At 63.7% G+C, this 21,540-nt stretch overlaps 3 protein-coding genes across 28 annotated transcripts in view; 1 reads left to right on the top strand and 2 right to left on the bottom strand.

Moving 5' to 3' along the window:
• The window catches only part of KIF1A (kinesin family member 1A), a 41,901-nt gene extending 41,307 nt beyond the window's left edge, over positions 1–594 (bottom strand). For all 25 annotated transcript variants that reach the window (XM_074878118.1, XM_074878120.1, XM_074878121.1 and 22 more), the window contains exon 1: positions 442–594. The gene's annotated coding sequence lies outside the window, so the exon portion shown is untranslated. The remainder of the gene's footprint in view (positions 1–441) is intronic.
• A 1,771-nt stretch (positions 595–2,365) lies between these two features.
• On the top strand, positions 2,366–6,601 carry AGXT (alanine--glyoxylate aminotransferase). Of its 2 annotated transcripts, none has more exons than XM_074878277.1 (11): positions 2,366–2,620; positions 2,750–2,942; positions 3,280–3,344; positions 3,423–3,523; positions 3,764–3,834; positions 4,162–4,246; positions 4,521–4,616; positions 4,875–4,944; positions 5,063–5,158; positions 5,367–5,492; positions 5,920–6,601. In XM_074878277.1, exons 1-11 carry the CDS (start codon positions 2,366–2,368, stop codon positions 6,025–6,027), a joined length of 1,266 nt encoding a protein of 421 aa, XP_074734378.1. In that variant the 3' UTR covers positions 6,028–6,601. The 2 variants fall into 2 exon arrangements, with proteins under 2 accessions (XP_074734378.1, XP_074734376.1); XM_074878275.1 differs by having other exon boundaries at positions 5,364–5,492.
• A 78-nt stretch (positions 6,602–6,679) lies between these two features.
• MAB21L4 (mab-21 like 4) lies at positions 6,680–11,409 on the bottom strand. The gene is given in 6 exon segments (XM_074877424.1): positions 6,680–6,772; positions 6,962–7,318; positions 8,512–8,665; positions 9,448–9,670; positions 10,760–11,318; positions 11,320–11,409. Coding segments are annotated over 6 exon segments (1,476 nt in total).
• Positions 11,410–21,540: the final 10,131 nt, after the last annotated feature.

The following is a 21,540-nucleotide window of genomic DNA, read 5'->3' as shown; positions in this document are numbered from 1 at the left end:
TCTGGGGTGAAAAGGGGTCCGTGTGCCCCCTCCCCCGGGCTGTGGGGACGGCATCCTCCCCCTCCCCAGGCCGGGGCCGCAGAGGCGTCGCCCGGTCCCTGGGAAAGCGCCCCCCCCCCTTCCCACCTCGGCGGGATCCTTCTGGAAGCCGGGGCGGCACCCGCCGGCTGCCGCGCTGGGGACCCGCGGGCAGCCAGCCCCCCCCCCGCCTCCCTCCCCCGCGCCTCGGGGGGGCCCCGCAAAATGGCCGCCGGCCGCAGCCCCCCGCTCCGCCGGGCCCCCCGGGAGGCGCGTCCCGCTCCCCGCCACGCCTCGCCCCCGCCGGGGCCGAGAGGGGCGGCACCGCCATCTCGGGGGCAGCCCCGGGCCCCCCCCGCCTCGGCCAGCACCCCGGCAGCGCGGCGGGGCTGCGCCGTCCCGCGCGGTGCCGCCCGCCCCTACCTGTGCCGGTGTCCGTGCCCGTCCCCGGTTCGGCGGGGCGCAGCGCTCAGCCGTGGGCGGGGGGCGCCGGCATGAGGCCGAGCGGTGCGGTGCGGTGCCGGTGCCGGTGCGGATGGCGGCGGCCCCGCCCCTGCGGTCCCCGCCCGCCCCGCACCGCCCCGCGCGCTGGTTGGCCGCCGCCGCCCGGGAGAAGCGGGGAGGGGGGCGGGAGGGGCGGGGGGGACCGGGAGAGCGCGAGCCGGGGATGGAACGGTGACGTCAGCGCATCCCCCCCACCCCCGGGCCGCGCTGCGGAACCGCCGCAAGGGCGCGGGGAGGGGCGCCCGCCCCCCCTCCCCCCGTTCCCCATCACCCGGCAACCGTCGCCTTGGCAACCGCCACCCCCATCCGCGGCTCCCCCCGGCGCGGTACCCCGGCGCGTTGGCCCGGGCAGAGCTGTCCCCTCCCAGGCCTCCCGCCGGCCCCGGTCCGCAGCCACCGCCGGCCCCGGCTGCCGGCATCCAGCGCCGGTGCGCAGCTCCTCCGCCCCCCCGGCCCGGTGCGCCCCCGGGGTGCCATGGCCGGCTCCTTGTCCGGCTGCACTGGGCAATTTAGACCCCGCGCAGAAAGAAGGTGACGCTTTTGCTGCCAGCTGTTTGCAGGAGCGTCCTCCCTCACCCCCCCCCACCAGCCACAAGGCCACACAGCCCCTCCCTGCCCAGCCTTTCCCCGCGTCTCCCCGCAGGACAGGCAGCAGAGAGATCTTCATCCACCCACCCATGGCAGCGGCAGGGGGTCTCCAGCCGGTGTTTTAGGGACCGAGCGCTTCAGCGATGCTGCGAGCGTCCGGCAGCAACCCCAGCGGCAGGGAGTGCCCTCAGGCGGAGGAGCACATGGCTGGGGCACAAGATGAGGGGCTGGATCGGGACCTCTGAGGACATCAGGACTTCTGGTCCTCGCTTCGGTAGGTGATGACCAGGCAGCAGTGCCCAGGCTAACTGTGGTTTCCATCAGCCACGCCGGCTCCCGGCTCCTCTCGGAGATGAGCACCCAGCTGCCTCTCACTGGGCACCGTGGCAGCCCCACGCACCTGCCCCAAACACCTTCCGCACCAGCTGCCAGTGACACCTCTGCCAGGGGGGCACTTTGCACCCCATAACCGTCATCCCCAGCCCAAAGTTTTGCCCACTGAGTGGCTCCTCTAGCCAGGGACCTGTCCCTGGACCCGCCAGGAGCTGGCAGCGGGCAGCTTGTTTGCACTTCAGAGTATGGATGGCAGAGAACATACCGGGGGATCAGCACGGTAAAGGGACCGTGGGCACACACGGCAGGTGACAGGCACAGCCTATCGAACAGGTACGCGTGGCCTGTGGCATCGCGACAGGCTGTGAGGCCCACGAGGCAGGCTGAGCCCGCACAGCACAGCTCTCTGCGGCAGGGACTGCGGCCACGTCCCACCCCACAGCTCTGCCCTTGCGCAGCCCACCCTGACGGCCAGCCTGCTCCAGGTGCCCGTCCCTTGGCCTGGCATCCTCCTGCGAGGCAGGTCCTTGGCCACAGAGCTTTGTGCTGCAGGAGGACTCATGACCGTGGAGGCTGCGCCAGGCTAGTGCCAGCACAACCATCCCATGGCACAGGTCCTGCGTGCCCAGGAGCAGGGATCCCACCTGCGGGGATGGTGTTGGCAACCATCAACCACAGCGTCCATGGGGATGGGGCCTGCGTGGGTGCTTGCCAGTCGCAGAGGCTGCTGTGCTTGAGGAGCAACCCCTCCAGCACCGGCAAGGGGGGACCCCCCAAAACGATGGGGCTGAGACAGCAGGGATGGCGCTGGTGGCACATTAACCAGAGAAGGAGGTGGCCAAGGGCAGAGTCCAGGCTGGTGGGGGGAGCACCGAGCCCCAGGGTCAGGGTCCACGGAGACACCGGACACTGCTGGCACACGATGCGCTGTGCTGCGGTGCTGGGTGCTGCACGGGCAGCCTCCGCTGCTCCTCTCCTCCGGGCTCGGCTCCTGGGGACGGCAAGGCGTGCCATGACCACCAGCCTGCTCCGAGTGCCCCCACCCCAGGGGCTGCTCCAGCCCCTGGCTGTGCCAGAGAGACTGCTGCTCGGGCCAGGGCCCAGCAACGTGCCCCCCCGCATCCTGGCTGCAGGTGGTCGGCAGCTCCTGGGCCACATGCACCCCGAGGTGCTGCAGGTGAGCTGCCCCAGCCCAGACTCCTCCGCTCTGCTCCCCTCCTCTCCCTCGACCCCCACGAGGGGCTGGAACAGCTCTGCTGGGGCGAGGGGGACAACAGCGGTGCCAGCCGGTCCTCTGCCGCTGCAGGTGATGGACGAGATCAAGGTGGGCATCCAGTACGCCTTCCAGACACAGAACCAGCTGACCCTGGCCATCAGCGGCACCGGCCACTGCGCCATGGAGGCTGCCCTCCTCAACCTCCTGGAGCACGGTGACACTGTGCTGGTGGCCGTCAACGGCATCTGGGGACAACGTGCCGTCGACATCGCCAGGAGGTTGGGTATGCTGGGGACAGCCAGATGGCACTGGTGGGGCTCAGGAGATGGGGCTTGTGGGTGGGATGCCAGAATGTGACCCCTGGCTTGCTGTCCCCATCCTGGCGGCAGTGGCCAGTGACATGACTTCTGCAGCCAGAGAGCGCTCCGGGTTTTTTGCAGGGTGATGTCCCTCACTTATGGTGGTTTAAGGCTTTTTCACCAGACAAACCCAGGGGAGGCCAGACCCTGGCGGATGGCCGCGCTCCTGGTTCATGCATGACCGATTACCCCGCGGAGCAGGTGGCTGCCCAGCGGGAGGATGCCCAAATTTCACTCTCCCTCTGCCCAAATCCCTCCCAGGAGCCGATGTTCATGAGCTGCTGAAGCCCCCAGGCGAGTACTTCGCTCCTTGGGACATCGAGGAGGTGAGTGCCGGTCACGGTGCAGGGTGGCAGGAGCAAGCAGGCCCTGGGGACAGTCACCTTCCCCTCTGTTTCATGCAGGGCCTGGCACGGCACAAGCCCTCGGTGCTCTTCATCACCCACGGCGAGTCCTCCACGGGGGTGCTGCAGCCGCTGGAGGGGCTGGGTGAGCTGTGCCACAGGTCGGTGCACAGTGGGCACCCATGAGGGCTGGTGGCACCCCGAGGTCGCTGTCAGGGATTGGGGCATGGGGATTTACATGCCCCGGGCCCTCTGGCTCTGTTGTGCTGGAAGCAGCTGGTGCCAGTGAGACATGCGGCCTTGGGGGGACTGGGATGCTGGGACTGGAGGAAGAGGGGTGGCAAGAAGAGGTGGCAGGAGGAGGTGGCAGGGACACCAGGCTGAGCTCTGTCCTCCCACAGGCACGGCTGCTTGCTGCTCGTGGATGCAGTGGCATCGCTTGGGGGAGCCCCCATTTTCATGGACCAGCAGGGTAAGAGCCACAGTGCCATCATGGACACCCGGGGGACAAGGGGGCTCATGCCTGGGCCAGGGAGGGAGGGCAGTGGGATCAGCCCCACCGCCCATGTTTTGGGCTAGCAGCGCTAGAAACTGGTCCAGGTGCAGCCAGAGAGTCTGTTGCCCTCGGGGGACTGTCAGCAGCCCCAGGGTGTCCCCCAGAGCTGGCCAAGCACAAGCAGGACCTGCAGCATGTGCCACCCTGTGCTTCTCACCTGCCACTCACAGCCGGGCTGGGGGGTCTCAGCGTGTCTCTGCTGGAGCCCCCGGTCCCTAAGGAGCTACCTTCCCTCTTGGGCAGAGATCGACGTCCTATACTCAGGGTCTCAGAAAGTCCTCAACGCCCCCCCTGGCAGCGCCCCCATCTCGTTCAGCGAGCGAGCCAGGTAAGGGCAGCCCTGTCCCACTGCGGGGAAAGGCAATGGGGCTGGGGAGAGGCTGTCATCCCCCCCACTTTGCCAGCCACCCACTCGGGCCCTGCTCTGGAGAGCACACCCAGCAGCAGATCTGTGGGGTCAGAGCCCAGCCCAACCCTGGGCAGCGATGGGTGCTAGAGCCAACCTCTGCGCTCGCTTTGGGGGGACCCTCCCACAGGACTGACCCTACCCCAGAGCTGGTGGGGTCAAGGTCCACCTCCTACCCAGCACTCTGCTTCACCAGAGAGAAGATGCTGAGGAGGAAGACAAAGCCCCCGTCCTTCTACCTGGACATGGGCTGGCTGGCAAACTACTGGGGCTGCGACGGGGAGCCACGAAGGTGAGGGTAGGCTGTCCTTGGACTGATGGCCGCAGTTGTCCCCCCGCCTCGGGGGCTGCCTGGCCTGCAGGGCTCGGGTCCTGTCTGCCCATCACCCTGTCTGCTGGTCACAAAGCAGCCCTTGGGGGTTCGCATCCCCTCGGCGCTGGGTGAAGAGGAGGGAGGATGCTGTGCCCCCGCTCCCCCTCGCCATGAGCTGGAGTACTGCTCTGCCGCAGGCCGGGCCAAACCCGCCTGGGTGCCCCTTGGGTTTTGCAGGTACCACCACACGGCACCGATCAACAGCTTCTTCAGCCTGCGGGAGGGCTTGGCCGTGCTGTCAGAGCTGGTGAGCGGCACCGGGCAGGCAGCGGGGCACCGGCAGTGCTGGCTGGGCTTGGGGGAGAGGTGGGTGCCAGGAGGTCCCCGTCAGCATCAGGGACCTTCTCCTTCCTCTCTGCCCACAGGGTCTGGAGAGCTCCTGGGAACGCCACCGGGCCAACTGCACCCTGCTGTGCCAGGGGCTGCGCGACCTGGGGCTTGAGCTCTTTGTGAAGGAGGAGGTGGGTGCAGGGCGAGCCCGCTGCCATGGTGTGGGTGCGTGGTGAGGACACGGCTCTGCACAGCTGGAGACGTGCCTGGGCAGCTTTTGATGTTGGAGAAAGAGCTCCCACCCGCCCCAGTGATGTTCTCTCCTGCCAGACCACCAGGCCCACCAGCGGCCAGGGCCAGGAGCTGCAGACTTAACTGGGTTTCTCTCTTCCTCAGAAGGTGAGACTTCCCACCATTACCACTGTCAGGGTGCCTGAGGGCTACAACTGGAAGGAGATCACAGCCTTTCTGATGGACAACCACGCCATTGAGATCGCCGGGGGCCTGGGCCCCTCAGCGGGCAAGGTGGGCAGCGTCCTCCTCTCCCGCTGCCTGTGGCCAGGCACCCACGCCCGCTGCGGTGGCATCCATCGATAGCACACCCCAGCATCAGCTGCTGCTCCCCAGCTGCAAACGGCAAACACACGGCTGGATGCATCCCATCGCCCACAGCGATGCATAGCGGCTCCTAACCACACACAATTGCCGCGTGTAATTGAATAACTGCACACATCATTAGTGGGGTGACACGGCTTTAGAGGAAACGCGTTGTTAAATAGGAGCGAGCAGGGAGCTGCGCACACACACGCAAACCCGGCTGCGCACGCGGCTGCTCCTCGTGTGCCCCCTGCTCCGCACGGGAGCCTGCGCTCTGCCACCGGCCACCCCGGTGCTGGGGCACGGCCGCAAAGGTGGGGGCTGCGGGAGACACTCGCCCTTCTCCTCCTCCCAGGTCCTGCGAATCGGCCTCATGGGCTGCAACTCCACCAGCGGCAATGTGGAGCGCGTGCTGCGTGCCCTGCGAGACGCCCTCAGTCACCTCCGCCGCAGCAGGCTGTGAGCACCCCGGCGAAAGGGGGGGTCCGGACGAGGCGGCACAGTGCTGCCCCCCCTGCCCGGCTGGCAGGCAGCTGGCTGGCAGAGGGGCTCCACCGCCGCCTCAGGATGCTGGCAGGGAACACCGCAACACCCAGCGACACAACGGGAAAGAGAAGTGGAAGAGCAGGGGACATGGAGGTGAGGGCTACAGCTCAGCAGACGCAAGACATGGCTCAAAACCCTTTCTCCCGGTCCTCACGCAGCATCACTCCTCACCCTGATGGCCTGGCCTCCCAGCTGCTCCCTTCCCCCCAGCCCCAGGGTATGGCAGCCCCACTGCAAACCGACAGGAAAGCTGGCTGCAGGACCCGGCCACAGATCCCTTCCACTACCATCACCCTCGGCATCCCTGCGCCAGAGCCCAGCAGCACAGGATGCCGTCCATCCCCCCCAGATTAAGTACCCTGGGACGAAATTCCTGCCCCGGTGCCCGGCTCTACTAGGGAGCTCAAGGCCATGCATCCCCACCCAGCTGCAGCAGACATGCGCTCGCTCCTCGGTACCATCTTTCCTCAATAAAGCGACATGGCAGCGTACTGCTCCCCAGCCCCGTAGCTCGCCTTGCACACCTCCCAGTTTCCAGACACCCAGATGGGGCGGCAGCAGGGTCCCGCTCAGCTCTGCAGGGGGATTTCTTGCCGGATCTTGGAGAGGAGCTGGGACATTGCTGAGTGGCGTGCACCGTCCTGGATCCGGTACACCTGGAACTAAGTGGAGGCAGGTGGGGAGTGAGGGGAGAGGGCTCCCCACTCTCCACGGTGGGGTTGGGCAGCGTGTGCCTGTGGCTGCCAGGGGCTGGAGGGGCAAATTCCAGCATATCCCAAGCTGCCCAGGCCAGGCGGTTTCTGGTGCTGCCGTGCTCTGCCTCACGAGACCAGCGGAGGGTCTGGCGTTACCTGGCTGAGCAGGATGTCAAAGTAGGCTGTGTCCCAGTAGGACCTGTCCTTGGTGGGGACATGCAGGAGGGCTCGGGTGCTGGGATCTGCCTGCCAGCTGTCAGTGCGCGCGGGGGGGCCAAAACGGAAGCAGAGGAAGCGCCGGGGGTCCCGAGCGAAACTCTCCACCTTATGGTAGAGGGAGGCGAGGTCTGGGGCCTCTCCTTGGAAGAGGTTCTCCTCCGGGTGCAGGAAGTGGGGCAGGCGCTGGGTGGCCAGGCAGCGGAGGAGGATCACCAAGAGCCTGTAGACAGAGCCCTCCAGGTCCTGCCAGTCCTCTGGGGAGGGGAAGAGCTCTGTGCTCCACAGCAGCACCATCTGCAGAGAGGGAGAGAAGGACGCAGGATCGGGCACTCCCCACAAAGGCCGTGCCTTCACACCCTGACCAACGCAGACATCACGTCCGCGGCAGCCTATGGCGGTGCAGAGACTTGGAGCTGCTGCTTTGGGTGCAGCCCGTGCCCCACCACCCCTTCGGTTTGAACCTTTGCTTCACTCCCCAAAGACCCCCTGTCTCAGCGCCGAGGCAGCTCCCCAGCTCTGCAGCAGCTCCGAAAAAACACACTCAAGCTTTCTGCAAGCACTAAGCAATAGAAAAAACCCTGACTGTGGTTTGGATCAGCCGCTGGCAGGGCAGGTGAACCCTCAGCAGCTGCCACACCAGCTTCTTCAGCACTGCGCTGGCAAACGGCCCGGCACCGACACCTTTTGGCAACACAGCGTAACGGGCAATGCATATGGTGGGCTGGAGCAAAAAGACTCTTTTTTGAAGGACAGATGCATACATTTTTTTAAAAAAAAATCCAAAACATCAGAGAATGCAACATAAAGCTAAACCCACAGGGTCTGGGTTACTTGGAGCTGGAGCTGCTCTCTCAGCAGAAGACAACTTTGCCTCCTTCTCCACCGCCAGCCCGGAGAGCCGCCACAAGGCAGGGCACACCTGGACTGCGCCACCAGCCGCTGTCCCCAGCACGGCCCCGTTCCCAACCAGCGTCACTAGCTGGTCTGGGTCCAGAGCGTCAAAACCAGGTTGGGTGGGGAGAGGAGGGTTTTGTCGGAGGAAACGCCACCCTCAGCCCTGTGTGGGCACCTCCCAGCATGCCGGGGCACAGGACGGCTGGCGGTGTGGCAGGCACAGCAATGCCATCCTCAGCATGGGACCTGCAGACGCAAGCAGCCTGTGCCAGGGGATGCCTGGCACGTTGGCACAGAGCCCCAGCTCTTAATGCTCAGGGTGTTTCAGGCTGGAGGTTGCTCATTCAATCCAGTAAGTGCCTGCCATTTGCCAGGAAGAAGGATCAAACCCCTCCAACCATGGCCAGTGGCGTACATCCTTTCCAGACACAGCCACGGGCTGGTACATCCCAAAGCACTTCTTGGGATGTATAGCTTGGGTTTGTTGCTTGAGACCTTCTTCGAGCAGCGATTTGGGTAGGGCACTGTGCAGGGGAGCAGCCTTGGCTCTGCCTGCCCAGAGAGCTGCAGTCCCGCCAGCAGAACCTCCCTACCTTCAGGTGATTGAAGGTGAGACTGCCTTTCCCACCCTCCTCTTGCCAGTCCTGGCTGCGTAGCTGATCGAGCAGGCGAAGGCTGTCCAGACGGGGTCCCTTCAGCGTGTCCACTGCCCGGAGCAGCTTCAGGACTGGGAGGTGAGTAGAGGATCTGACGAGAGAAAGTGGTGTCTGGGGAGAGGGAGGATGGAGAGTCCTCCGGCCATCCACATGGCCCTAGGCATGCAGCATCCTGGATCCCTCCCTCTGCACCCACCTCTGGAGAAGAGGAACCCAGGATATTTGCAGTGTTATGGGGATGCTGCTGAGCAACTCCTGCCTTCCCAGGAGGGACAAGAGGGGAGGAGAAGCGGGACTGTGTTCCCCTACATGCAACAGGGAGGGCTGCAAGCTGCCCCAGAGGAGAGGCTGGACTGGACCCAAGGGAGGGGCTGAGCCTCCAGCTGAACCACACTGTGCCCTAAATAAGCCTAGGCTGGTCCAGCCAGGGGCTTGGCCCCTCCTTGGGGCCAGGTAGCCGTGCTGGAAGGCAGGATGTGTGTCACCCTGGCCCCGCTCCCTCCCACAGCCCGCCCTGGGAGGCACCTCATCGCCCTGCTGCTGCCAGATGCCCAGGCTCACTCCCAAAGCCTGAGAAGGGATCTGAGAGCTGCCACCCTCCACGTGGCCTGGATTCAGGTCCTGCAAACAGTCTGGGGGCAACTCCTTCAGTTGCAACCCCGCCTCTTTCCTTGAGCTGCCTGAAATTTGGCTGAGGTTTTTCCCCCAACACAGAGCAGAGAGTTTGGGCATCACGAGGGGGTGACTTCACCCCCCTGTTGACACGCCCCTCCACTTTCCCATCCCCTTTCTGCCTACACCCAGCAGTGCTGCCAGCCAGGGGGGATCCCCGGAACAGGGTCACCCCGTTATGCACGTGGCCAAGCCACTCACCTCCAGCAATGGGGAGAGGCAGGGACGAAGTGGGCCTCTTCTGTGGCCTTCCAGAGGCTGCCTTCAGGGAATACCCCGTTGCTCTGCCGCCCCTTGAGCCAGAGCGGCTCCTGTTGCCTCCTCACCACAGGGATGATGTCAAAGCGGATGGTCTTCCAACCGCCACGGATCAGCAGGGAGAGCTCCATGGCATCTTCCCGCAGATTTTCAGCACTGAGGTCACCTAGATGCAGAGGGTTTGGCTGTGGTTAGGAGGTTACCACAGCCGGTCCCACAGGCTGAACTGGGTACACGCCGCAATGTGCCCATGGGCACGTCCCACCCTGCTCGACTCATCCCTTTCCAATGCTGCCTTTTGGCTGTGCTTCCCTGGTGAAAGCCATTCTCCAAACCCCACTGGGGTGTTTTTTGGGAAGAAACATCGCTCCAGTGAGGCTCAGGGCCAGGCCAGCGGGTGTGTGCACAGCAGGAAGCCCTGAGTGGCTGAACAGGACCATGCTGCTGAGTGGCTGAACAGTGCCAAGAAAAACAACATGGTCCAAAAAAAATGGATCAGGAAAGGTCTCAGGTTGTGGGGGTAGAGGAAGACAAAGGGCTCTGGCTTGGCTGTGGAGGAAGGAGGGAATGGTGGGCTTGCTGGGGCTGTGTTAAGAGACTTTCAGACCTGCTGGTCCTCTCACATCACCTTTCCATCAGGGCTGAAATTTACTTCAAGAAGCATCTTTGGAGACAGAAATGCATAAAGAAGCTGTTGGGATCCCTACGGGCACTCCCAGGGTCCCTTCCCCATGTCCTTCCCAGGGACGCTGCTCCCACCTGGGGCCTGTGTGTGTGCCCCAAGGTCCTGGTCCAGCCCTGACGTGCTTGGAGTTTGCCCTCCCAAACAGCCTCCACTGGGAAGCAGGGGGCACTCGGAGGCCAGGCGAGATGGGAGGAACGTGGTTAGGGTGAGCCAAGCATGCCAAGTCCCTGAGCAAACCCTCCCTGGGGACTAACGGCAGGGGTGGGTGAACGCTGCGTTGAGCTGCTACCCGTCAAGGAGGGTGCCATCAGCCCAGGGTGAAGTTGCCCAGGGATTACTTGGCCCTGTGGGATGGCAGGGAGGGGTTTGCATCTCCCCTTCCTTAGCTGAGGGCAAAGCCTGTCCCAAGCGCACGGCAGGGCACTGGCTCGGTCACGCAGGCTTCGGGCGGGTCATGCTCCTGGAGACTGATGCCCCAGCCCGTGTGCGCAGGGACCACCACCAAGCTGGGCTCCCCAGCTGTGCTGGAGGCAGCTCCTGGCCGGGGAAGCGCCGCGCGGGCGTACGCACCTGGCTGAAGCAGGAAGCGGCGTTGACAGCACACAATGGCCGAAACGAGAAGCTCCTTCAGGTGCTGGAGGACTTTACCTGGAACCAGGCACCTCGCACCACCTCCCCGCTCCATGACACCCACGGTGCTCGTCCAGTCCTCCAGGGCAGTCTCTGGAGAGGGCACTTCCAGATAGCAGGTGCCCAGCCCCGGACGGTGGCCGTCTGCGGTGTCCCCGGGCCGGCATGCCAGCACCCGCAGGGCATTGCCGTCAATCCGCAGGGGGACCTCCATGGTGACAGCATCCTCGGAGGCGCAGAGAGCAAACTCGAAGGCTTCCAAGTTCCTGGCGTAGTCCACAAGGAAGCGGGGCTCCCTGGCATGGACACCCTCCAGCAGGGTCAGCAGGATGTCCTCGGCCTGCTGGAAATGCTCCAGCCGCTGCCTCTCACGGGACACAATCGCCCCAAGGTAGCTCTGCCAGTGGGAAGCTCTGGCTGCCATGGCAGCTCTGCCACTGTCCTGAGCCTGCTTCAAGCAGGAAGAAAAATATGTGGGCAGGGAGGGCAGGGCTGGGAGCCAGTGCGGGGTGGGTGGAGGGAAGCCACAGCCGGGTGTTGACAAGCACCATTGCTGGGTGAGTGCCAGGAAGAGCTGCCCGGAGCACCATGCCCCCCCAGGGCAGACCCAGGGCGGGGGTCACACGGTGGCCCCCCTGGCAGTCCAGCAGGGTCACAAGGGATGCTCAGCCGGCGGCGGGTCATGCCAGGACGACGCCGTGGTGTCCCACACCTCTCCCAGCACCCGGGCTACGTGCCGGCAGCACCCCCTCACAGCCAGTGCCAGGTGAAGGCAACCCAGCGCCCTCTCGCCCTGGCCCAGCTCGGCTCAGCAGGCCCAGCCGCCTGGGGCTGCAGGGCAGGTCTGCGCTGAACTGGTGTCGTGAGGGCGGGCGCTGGGAGCGGGCTCACACTGGAGCCAGGCTGTGCTGCGGTGGCTGTGGGAGGGCTGCGGGACCCCACACCCGGGACCCCACACCCTGCAGGCGCCCGGCGCAGCCCTGCGGGTCCAGCCCATGGCTCGATCTGACCCAGACCCAGGCTCAGGCCCAGGCCCGGGCTGAGGCCCAAGCCCGGGCTCAAGCCCAGACCCAGGCTCAGGCTCAGGTTCAGACCCAAGCTCAGGCCCAGGCTCAGGCCCAGGCCCGGGCTCAGGCCCAGGCCCAGACTCAGGTCCAGGCCCGCCCATCGCAATCCGCTCCCGGCGCCCCTCGGCCGAGCAGAGCCCCCGCTGCTGGCCCTGCTCCATGGCCCCGCCCACCCCAGGTAGGCCCCGCCCCCATATAGGCCCCGCCCCGCCGTTCCCCCCGCAACACCGCCCCCTCCCCAGCGCGGCCGCTGCGGTTGCCATGGCGACGGCGCGGCCCGGCGGCGCGGTTGCCCGGTGAGGGCGCTGGGCCGCGGGGGAGCATCGCCACGGGGGGACCGGCAAACCGGCGCTTTCGGCCCCAAAACCGCCGGGCAGCGAAGGGCAGTGGCGCCGGAGGTGGCGGTGCTCAGCCTGGCTGCCGCCAGGAGGAGCAGATGCTGCCGCGACAAGGGCTGTGCTTTGCGTCCCGGCTCAGATCTGAGGGAGGCCTCGGTCACCTTCCACCTCCGGAGAGCTGCCTGGGACAGGCTTACCCCCGCGCTGCCCGGAGCTAGGACAGGGCAGAGACTGGCTGTCGTTTCGCACAGCCTTTCTGGCTGGACCCTCATACCTGCCCTCAGTCCTCCAGCATCTCCCACAGACCCTGGAGAGGGGGATGCATGGCATGCCCTCCCCGGGGCAGGTTCCCTGGCTTCACTGGCCCTGAGCCAGAGCTCTTAATAAATATAACCCGTGGATGGAAGGCAGGGCTCTCCACAGGACAGCATGGTTCAGTAATCCCAGGCTTCCATTCCTTGGTCAGAGCAGGAGAGGGAGGGGGAACCCCCTGTGGGAACTCTGTGGCAGCAGGAACCCGTGTGGGAAGAGGGTCACAGCTGAGCGTGGGGCCCCTGGAACCTTGTCTGGGGAGGGGAGAGAGAGACATGGGGCTCACGGCCGGTCCTCCCACTTCCTGTGGCTCAGGCTTTTTATGGCCCTTTTATATACCCCAGGTGAAGTTTCTGGATCTCCCTGGTGTTGTTTCCAGTTCGTCCTCGTGCCTCCTTCAGTCCCACGTGGCTAAGGACCCACTCTCCTCACAGGGCTCTGTCCCTCATGGCCATCTGTCCTTCCACCAGCTGAGCTCCAGGGAGCCCTGGCTGCCTTCCAAGAGGGAGCAGGGCCAGAGCTTCAACCCACAAAGCATCCTCGTGCACCTGCAGTACGAGCCACGGAGGTGAGCAGGAGCCCGCACCAGGCTCCTCACCGCCTGGAGGCTTGGGATGCCCAGGGCTGGAGAGGCCCAGCTGGATTTTAAACCCCTGACAGCAGGGAAGAAGCTCTGCACCTCCTTACCCGAGCCCCCCACTCCTGGTTTCACCCCACCTGAGCAGGGGGCACTCAGTCCCCCATGCTGACCACCATCCTGACCAGGGCTGAATGTGCAGCTTGGTCTTGCCCTCCTCCATCACTCGGGGAGGACAAGCTGGCTGGTGTCCTGGAGAGGAACTGAGAGCAGCAGGACTCCTGGGGGCTTCACCCTCCTCATCAGAGGGGTCTGGGCTCATCCCAGAGGACACTGAGCCCAAGACAGGCAGAAGAGACAGCCTCTCTAGGACCTGATGTGGGGAAAAGAGGGCAGAGAGATGCAGGCCACCGATTTTCCAGGGGTGGTGGAGCGCGGCTCACTGCTGGCAGGGCTGTTGAGTGCCCTAGAAGCATTGCTTTGTCACAACTAGAGTCCCTGCTGTGACAGCACCCAGGACAGTCCAGCGCCTGACAGGGGTGCTGGAGGAGGCCACAGGGAACTGAACAGTGAGCAGGAGCAGTACTATAGGAAGGTAAGGCTGGTCAGAGTAGGAAGATGAGGCAGTCCTCCCACGCAGCTTGGTTCTGGTGGGGGAGCTATGCCCTCCTCGGTAGGGTGCTGACTGACCCCACAGCGTGACCCTGGCATCCTGCTCTCATCGCTGCCAGAGTTCTGGCACTAGGAGGAGCAAGTGCGATGTGATCCCCCCAGTGCCTCACTGCCTTTGGCACCTGCACTTTGCCGATCTCTGGGTGCCACCGCTGAGAGGTGGGTGCTGCAAAATGTTGCCCTCTGCCCCTTCCCACAGGCTGGGGTCTTCCCCTTTCCCCATCCTCCTTCCTCTTTTCCCCTTCCCTCTTCTCCTCCCTCCTTACTCTTATCTCCTTCACCTTCTTCCTTCCTCTTTCCCCTTTCTCTTTCCCCCTTCTCTTTCTCCTTCCTTCTTCCCCTTCCTCTTCTTCCTCTTTCCCCTTTTCCCTTTTCCCTTTCTCCTTTCCCCTCTCCTCATTTCCTCCTTCTCTTTTTCCTTTCTCCTTCCCCTTTTCCCTTTCTCCTTCCCCCTCTCCCCTCTCCGTCCCCCTTCCCTTTCCCTTTTCTCCTTTCCCATTTTCTCATTTTCCCTTCCTCCTTCCTCTTTCCCCCTTCACCTTCCTTCTTCTCCCTTCCTCTTTCTCCTTTCCCATCCCCCTTTCCCCTTCTTCCTCTACTATTCATCTTTCCCCTTCTTTCTTCCCCTTCCGATTCCCCTTCCCCTTCCCTTTCCCCTTCCCCTTCCTCCTCCTCTCCTCTGCAGGCAAGAGGCCAGGAGCAGGCCCTGGAGGAGCAGCTACCCTGCTGCTGCCAGGCGCAGGCAGTGCAGGCAGCGTCCCTGCTGCAGTCACATGGGGAAAAGAAGAGCTGGCCAAGGAGCGGTGCTGGCTGGTGGCACAGCTGGCAACACAGCTGGCCAGCCAGCCGGGAGAGGTGGGAGCCACTGGAGGTGCTGCCAGATGCTGCCCAATGCCCCAGGCTGGAGGGCAGCTTGGCAGGGGGGTGTTGGGATGCAGAGGGGAGTCCCCCTTGAAGCAGGGGACCAGCCACCAAGGCCAAGCAGGCAGCTCGGTGTGGCAGGTCTGGCCCCTGCCTGCACTTTGCCTGCTGGCAGGAGGTTTCCCAGCACTGTGACCTGTGCATGGGGACCATGGGGCATAAGCCCCCCCCGCCATGCCCATTGGCATCCCTCCCTGCTGCCCAGGAGAGCCTGAGCCGGGCACCGCAGAAGGCCAAGGCCGATGCCACCCAGCAGGAGGGAGAGGAGCCAGCGTGGGGAGGGGATGGCGCAGGTCAGCGTGGTGGGGAGACAGCAGAAGTTCCATCCCGTGCAGAGGGAGCAGTGAAACACTGGAGGGCTGATCCCTGCCCGGGCCGTGCCGTGTGTGCCAGGCACGGCACAGGGCTGGGCATGCAGGGCAGCGCCAGGACAGGTGACCCAGCAGGAGGCTCAAACGTAGCACAGCTCCATTGGAGGTGACACATCGGGGAAAATTTCCTAGCAAGAAGGTCAGTTGGGCCGTGGAAGACATGGCTGGAGCACGGTGCTCAGCCTGGACGAGTCACTGGGAGGCTGGCGGGGAAAAGCCTGGCACTGGCAGAGGGGCCGGGCTGAATGAGCTAATCACTCATTTTCCATCTCGACATTTTATGGTTCTATGAATTTTTGCTCTGTCAGAAACAGGAGAGAGAAAACAACTCGAAAATAAGAGCAAGGGCAAGAAAGAGAGAGGAAAAAACCTGGGGGCGTGGGAGCACTAGAGATAGCAGGGGTGGGTGAGGGGCTGCAGCAAGCCCCCGGTGTCCCTCACCCAGCTCACCCCTCCGTAGGACGCCACGCGCAGCCTCGCTGCTGGGCCCTGGACCCTGCAAGATGCCATCGGCACCCAGCAGAAAGGCTTTGGGGGGTTGAGCTGGCGGATGGAGGAGCTGGCGGGGGACAGGGAGACCGGGATGCGGGAGGTAGGTGATGCTCTGCCCCAGCGCCCTGGCTCCACACCCGCCCCGGTGCCAGCACCCCTGCGCCCCACGAGCCTCCCGCCGGGGCCAGGAGTTTGCCCAGAGCAGCATGGCCCCTGGCAAAAAGGCTGGGATGGGGAGTGGGGACGCAGGCAGGGGAGTTAGAGAGGAAGGGAGAGTAATTTAACATGACAAGCTGTTTATTTTGGCAGAAAGGGTCTCTTTTCAACAGATTTCAAAGCCCAGCCCCAGGGCTGGGGGGGACCACACAGAGGAGCGGGAGAGCAGGGGTGTGAGGGGGGGTTTGATGAGGCACCTGGACCAAGAGAGATGGAGAGGAACCCCCCGCCTGCTTCTCCCCAGGGAACCACTGGGTTTTCACAGCCCCGGGTGTGCTCGCACACTCCAGTGGAGTCCCCCCTCCGCCCAGGGTGCCCCCACAGGCACCCGCGCGCTCCCGCACACACGTGCTCGCCTGCACGCACCCGCGCATGTTCGCACGCTCCCCCAGCCCCTGCTCCTTCCTCCGGGCCAGAGCTCAGCTGGAGTCTTGGCTTCCCCCAGCAACATTTCAAAAGAGGCTGTTTATTAAAAAAAAAAAAAATGCTAGGAAAGAAATAATTATTATAATCACATTAAGAGCTTTGGCTGTAAAAGCCCTGCAAGAGCATGGGGAAGGAGCTGAGGCTGCTAACGGCAGGGAGCACAGGGGGTAGTTTTCCTGCCTTGTGCTCTTTTTTTTTCCAGTCCCACTCCAACACACCCCCCCCCCCCCTTTCCTCCCCTTTATCCTGGGAAATGAAAACAATTTATTTAATGATGGATCGTCCCTTTCTCTGGTCACTGACCTTCTGGGTGAATTTTTGCTGAGCTCGGCGGAAAACACGAGGCTGAGTTGTGGATCCCATCTGTGGGTGGGGGAGGGGAGGGGGGGAGCTCACCCTCATCCTTCCCGAAAACCACAGCAACAGTCCTGGGGAGTGGGACAGGGCCAGCGGGGAGGGTTCATACAACAGTGGGGGGGCTTTTCCGCAGCCACTGTCCCTGCAGGCCCAGCCCAGGGGATTTGGGGAGCAGATGCAGGGGTTACAGTGCCCCCCAGAGCCCCCCACCCCTTCTTTTTCCAGAAGACCCGCAGGGGTTCCTGGCACCCACCGCTTCCTCCCTGACCTGGCCTGGGGTGCAAGGGCTGGTCTGAGGTGCAGTGCCTGAGTGGGCGCAGGGGACGGAGGAGTGGTGTCCATCCCACCGGCACCCATGTCCCTCCTTGATCCTGGTGGCGGGGTGGCAAAGGGGCTTTCTCATCTCAGGGTGGCTGCGGGAGATGGCTTTCGGACCTGGCCAGGCAAGGGGGCCAGGCATGAGGCTGGGGACAAGGCCAGGGGCACATGCGAGGCTGCACAGGACTCCCAGCCGCAACCAGTAACGGGCCAGTGCTTGGCCGGGCTCTGCTCCCCGGGGAGGGGAAAGCTGGGGGAGCGAGGGGAAGGGGTAGGATCCCACCAACCTTTCATTCAGGTGGGCTGTCAGCACCCAGCGCGCATGGTCCCAGGGTCCTGGGCGTGGGTGCAGCCCGACATCCCCCACCAATAGCGCTCAACCCCCAGCTGACCTGCGAAGCAGGGATGGAGCAATCCATTGTACAGCCCCCTCCTCTCTGGCCCTTCCTCTGCCATGGCCTGTTGCTCAAAGCATGGTTCTTGTAAAAACGCGTAAATATTTATACAAGAATAATTTAAAAAACATGGTCTGTCAAATAATCAAAGCAGCAGAACATGCGAGGAGCTTTCAGCCGGATTGGGAAATCCGGTGTTGCTTTCTGACGCCGCGCGGCAATGCTGGAGGTGCTCACGGCTGGCCCCGGCTCGTGGGGGCTCGTGGCAGGTTTGAGGTCTTCATTAACGTGATTTGGGGACCACAGTGGTGGGCAGCTTTCATTTGCATCAACTCAAGCTGCCTGCTGCCAGGAGCCCCAGCCACGGATGGGACTCCACCAGGCACCATTTTCACCCTCACATCCTAGTTTTGGCACTGTCCCCTGCCCTGGGATGGCACCAGGAGCCGGAGAAATCTTGGGTGAAGTGCTGCATCCCTGTCCTCCCCTGAGCTGCGTGGCAGGGCTGGGGACTGCTATGGGGAGTGGCGGGGTGGAAGCTGAGCTGGCAGGGTGGCCAGGGTACTCCCCGGCAGCATCCCCATCACTCCAGAGCTGGCAGCGCCCTCAGCATTTCAAAAGCTTGGGTTTGTGGTACCCACCTAAGTGGTCCCAATCTGCACCGGTGTCAACAGCCACAGCTCCTCTCCCGTGTCCCAGTGGCACCACTTCCTCCCAGCACCATCGCGAAGCCCTGAGCTGCTGCTCCCCAGGGAGGCAGGGGAACGGCCTTTAAATGACAGCACCTGGAGACCCCCAGCCCCGTTTCCTTCTGCTCGCCTGGGGCTCCCCTGGCTGGGCCAAGGTGGGGACACAACTGCCACCGAGTGATGACTCTGCTGCCGTAGCTCAGCCAACCCTCAGCCACCATGCCTCGGCCATGTGGCTCAGGGGGTCCCAGCGTGGCGGGGGGAGGTGAGGAGGTGGGAGAGGGGAAGGGGTCCCCCCTGTTCCCACAGCCCCGTAGAGCCGGAGGGCAGAGGCGAGCACCGCTGCAGGCCTGGGCAGCGCAGGGGCAGTGGGAGCCACGGATTACAGTAACCTCCATCCTCCTGGCTGTCCTCCAGCCCCTTCCCACCACCCGCATTTATGCGCATGATTCGCGTTCTTGCATTCTTTGAACCCGGGCCAGATAACGAGTTCAAACCCTTTCATTAAAACCTTGGCTTCCCCCCAAACACCCGTGCACCTCCCTGGGCTACCTGGTTGCCTTGCCCGCCCTGGGGAGGGGGCTCCCGGGGCCGGTTCCTCACAGCAGGAGGTGATGCTTGTGCCGCGCACGTGTTCGGCATCCGTGGGGAACGCTCTCTGCGCTCGGCCTAATTAGCTGGAAGGGAGGGGGAGAGCCAAATCCAAACCATGTGCTGACCTGCAGGCCCCTCCGCCCGAAAGCATCCGTGCTGAACGCTCTCTGGATCGTTAATAGCTCCCCGGGTCCTTTCTGCACGTGTCCCCCCTGAAACACGCGGGGCCTGACTGGGGGGGTGGGTAGGGCTTTGTGCTCTTTTCCAGTGGTTTTCCAGGGCTGCCTTTCATGGGAGGCAGTGGGCAACCCTGGGGCTGTGAGCGGCAGACGGGAGGAACCAGGGGGCAACTGCCCGTGGATCTGGGGCAACCCTGGTGCTGTGATGCTGGGCAGAGAGGCAGAGACAGGCCCGGGCTCGGCTGAAGGAGCTCTGTCTCCGTCCTTCACTCCCAGCCATCTCCCCGGGGCGCAGCTTTGCAGTGGGTGAGTTTGTCCCACAGTGCTCACTCGCCTCCTCAACCCGCTTGGCAGCTGCCTGCAGAGCCCCGGAGGAAGCACCGGGTCCGAACACCTCTGGGACCCATTGCTGAGGTGTTTTGTTGAGGAGCATTGTCGGTTGTGGGTGCCAGGAAGGGCAGCGGAAGCCTGAGATGAGCACCTGGGATGCCCCCGGGACATGCACGTTCCCCACCCCAGCATGACAGCCCCACCAAACCCACTCCCCGGGGTGGGCATGGGGGGTCCCAGCCCCGTTTTGGAGGCCACTGAGAAGCTGGACACTCTAAACGCAGTTGCGGGTAGAGGAAAGGGGCATTTTCTCCTGGAGAGGGAGTGAGCAGTGGTGGCCAGAGCTCAGCCAGATGGTGCTGAGCGAGGGCTCCTTCCCCCCGTGCTCCCCCCAGCCTCCCCAGCACGGAGCCCAGCTTCACACCGGCTCCAGCTCCTGGCCCAGAGGAAATGGCTGCCGGCCGTGGCCCACAGCTGTTTTCCCCACTCATTTTGCTGCTTTCAATTTAACGTCCTGGGTAGCTGGATTGGGACAATGCAGGGGGAGCATTGCGGTGCTTTCCCATGCGAAGCTGGCCTGGAAGAAAATCTTTCCCTCACGCTTGCGATGGTTGCTGGCAGGGCTGCTCCCTCCTGCCTGCCCTGCCCATCTCCAGAGGGAAAACCCGCTGACAGAAACCTGGGAATAGCCCCTGAGGGGATGCTTGTGGCGGTGGGGGCAGGTTGGTGCCACCATGTCCCCATGGTCCTCGCAGCAGGGCTGGGAGACGGGACCTTTGGGAGCACGTGGCATGACATGGGCGCAACCCCCACCGAGGGAGTGTAGGGCTCACCCTCCCGGGTGTGAGGTGGTGGATGGCGACAGCCAGAAGACATCCCCCCCCCCAGCTGCTCCTCAAAACAGATGGGTCTCAGCTGGCACCCCCAGAGCCGTGGATGGGCTGCGGGGAGAGGGTGGCGGTGCCCCCGCTGCGTCCCCCCCTGCGGCATCCCCTGGGCTGGGGAAGGGGCAAGCAGCCTAATGCCTTCCAGAAGATCAGCTGTAAATGGCCGGGGAGGGTAATTCATATCAAACTCATAAAGCCTTTATTAGTGTCTCGGGGGAGAAATCCGGATATGGCTGTTTATTTATTTTGGATTTCGCCTTTTTTTTTTTTTTTTTCCCTCTTTTCTTTTTAACATTTTCTTCCAGGAGATTTTTAAAGGGACAGAGACACCTTGCTGTGTTGGGCAGCGGGGCTCAGCAGGGGCTGAGTGTCCTGGAGTGTTGGTGCCGGCCGAGGTGCTCGTGCATCTTGAGGGGTCAGGCAGATCGCAGGGTATGGCTTCGGGGCTACTCTAAGGGGGGGCAGGTCTTGGCACTGCTGGGGACCAGGGGTGCCACGCTGCCCCCAGGGCGTTTCAGAGCCCCACAGCTTTGCCCTGGGAGCTGCATCCCTGCTGCCTGTGAGGTCACCTCTCCCCCCAGCCCCGCTCTCGGCCCTCCACACCGTGCCTCAGTTTCCCCACTCCACGGGGAGGGGGCGATCCCCCCCCCCAGCGCTGCCGTCTCTTGGGGCGTGTGGGCGAGGGCTTTGGGAGCACCCTCGCCCCGATGGCAGAGCTGGGCCTCCGCTGAGGCAGACTTTCCGCAGCAGTGGCCGTGGCTGGTCCTAACCCAGTCCCGCTGTTGTTTGCTCCTCCGCTTCGCTCTTTACATAATTTGTTCCTTGGCCTCTTCTCAAACGTACCTCGCAATCGTTACAGCAGAGGATATTTATTCAGCGGGGGTGTGGAATAACACGGAAAAAACCTCTGGAGCCGGGTACCGGATTCCTGCACCATCCCAGCGCCGGGAGCAGACAACAGCCCTCCCGAGTTTTGCAGGGACCTTGGATGGGGAATGCGGGACCCTGGATGCGGCTGGGTGGGGTTCTCTCCGGCATTCCCCCCCCCCCCCCCCCCCAGCTGTGCCCGTGCACCCCAGGACAGCCTGGGTGCAGCCATGGGGGCAGCAGGAGGGAATGGGGACACCCAGCCCCCTGGTCCAGCTGGATCCCTCCCGGCAGCACCTGCCCAGGGGTGGCACAGGCAGCACCCAGGGGTGGCACAGGCAGCACCCATCGTTAACCCCGCGTAGCTATCCAACACCCCACGAGTGGTTTTTAGCAGCGTGTACCAGGGGCAGCCCCACCAGTTTTCTGGGGAACTCAGGCTTTCTTGATAAATGATAAATGTAGGGTGGGTGTGGGTGTGGGTTTTTTTTTTCTCTCCGGTGGAGACAAAGAGGCCCTTGAGCCTAAAGCGTAACTTAAAACATGGCATTCCTGAAAAGAATTTCCTGATAATATTTTTAGCACCTGAAAAAAAAAAAAAAGGGGGGGGGGAAAGCAAAAAAAAGCAAATAACACCATTTTTTTCTCTTCCACTCTTTTTTTTTTCCTCTCCAGCCCTCTGCTTTAAAGGAGCAGGGGGGACCCGCCGCTGA

Source organism: Strix uralensis, chromosome 9 (assembly GCF_047716275.1).
Source record: "Strix uralensis isolate ZFMK-TIS-50842 chromosome 9, bStrUra1, whole genome shotgun sequence".
NCBI classification, from domain to species: domain Eukaryota; kingdom Metazoa; phylum Chordata; class Aves; order Strigiformes; family Strigidae; genus Strix; species Strix uralensis.
Note: the sequence above shows the minus strand (reverse complement) of the source record. Positions and strands in the feature narration are given on the sequence as shown.

Excerpts from the sequence above, each read along its gene's own strand:
- AGXT (XM_074878275.1), top strand. The coding sequence starts at position 2,366 with ATGCGCTGTGCTGCGGTGCTGGGTGCTGCACGGGCAGCCTCCGCTGCT. Across the intron at positions 2,943-3,279 it reads CGACATCGCCAGGAGGTTGG|GAGCCGATGTTCATGAGCTG; the intron begins GTATGCTGGGGA and ends AATCCCTCCCAG. Across the intron at positions 3,835-4,161 it reads CATTTTCATGGACCAGCAGG|AGATCGACGTCCTATACTCA; the intron begins GTAAGAGCCACA and ends CCTCTTGGGCAG.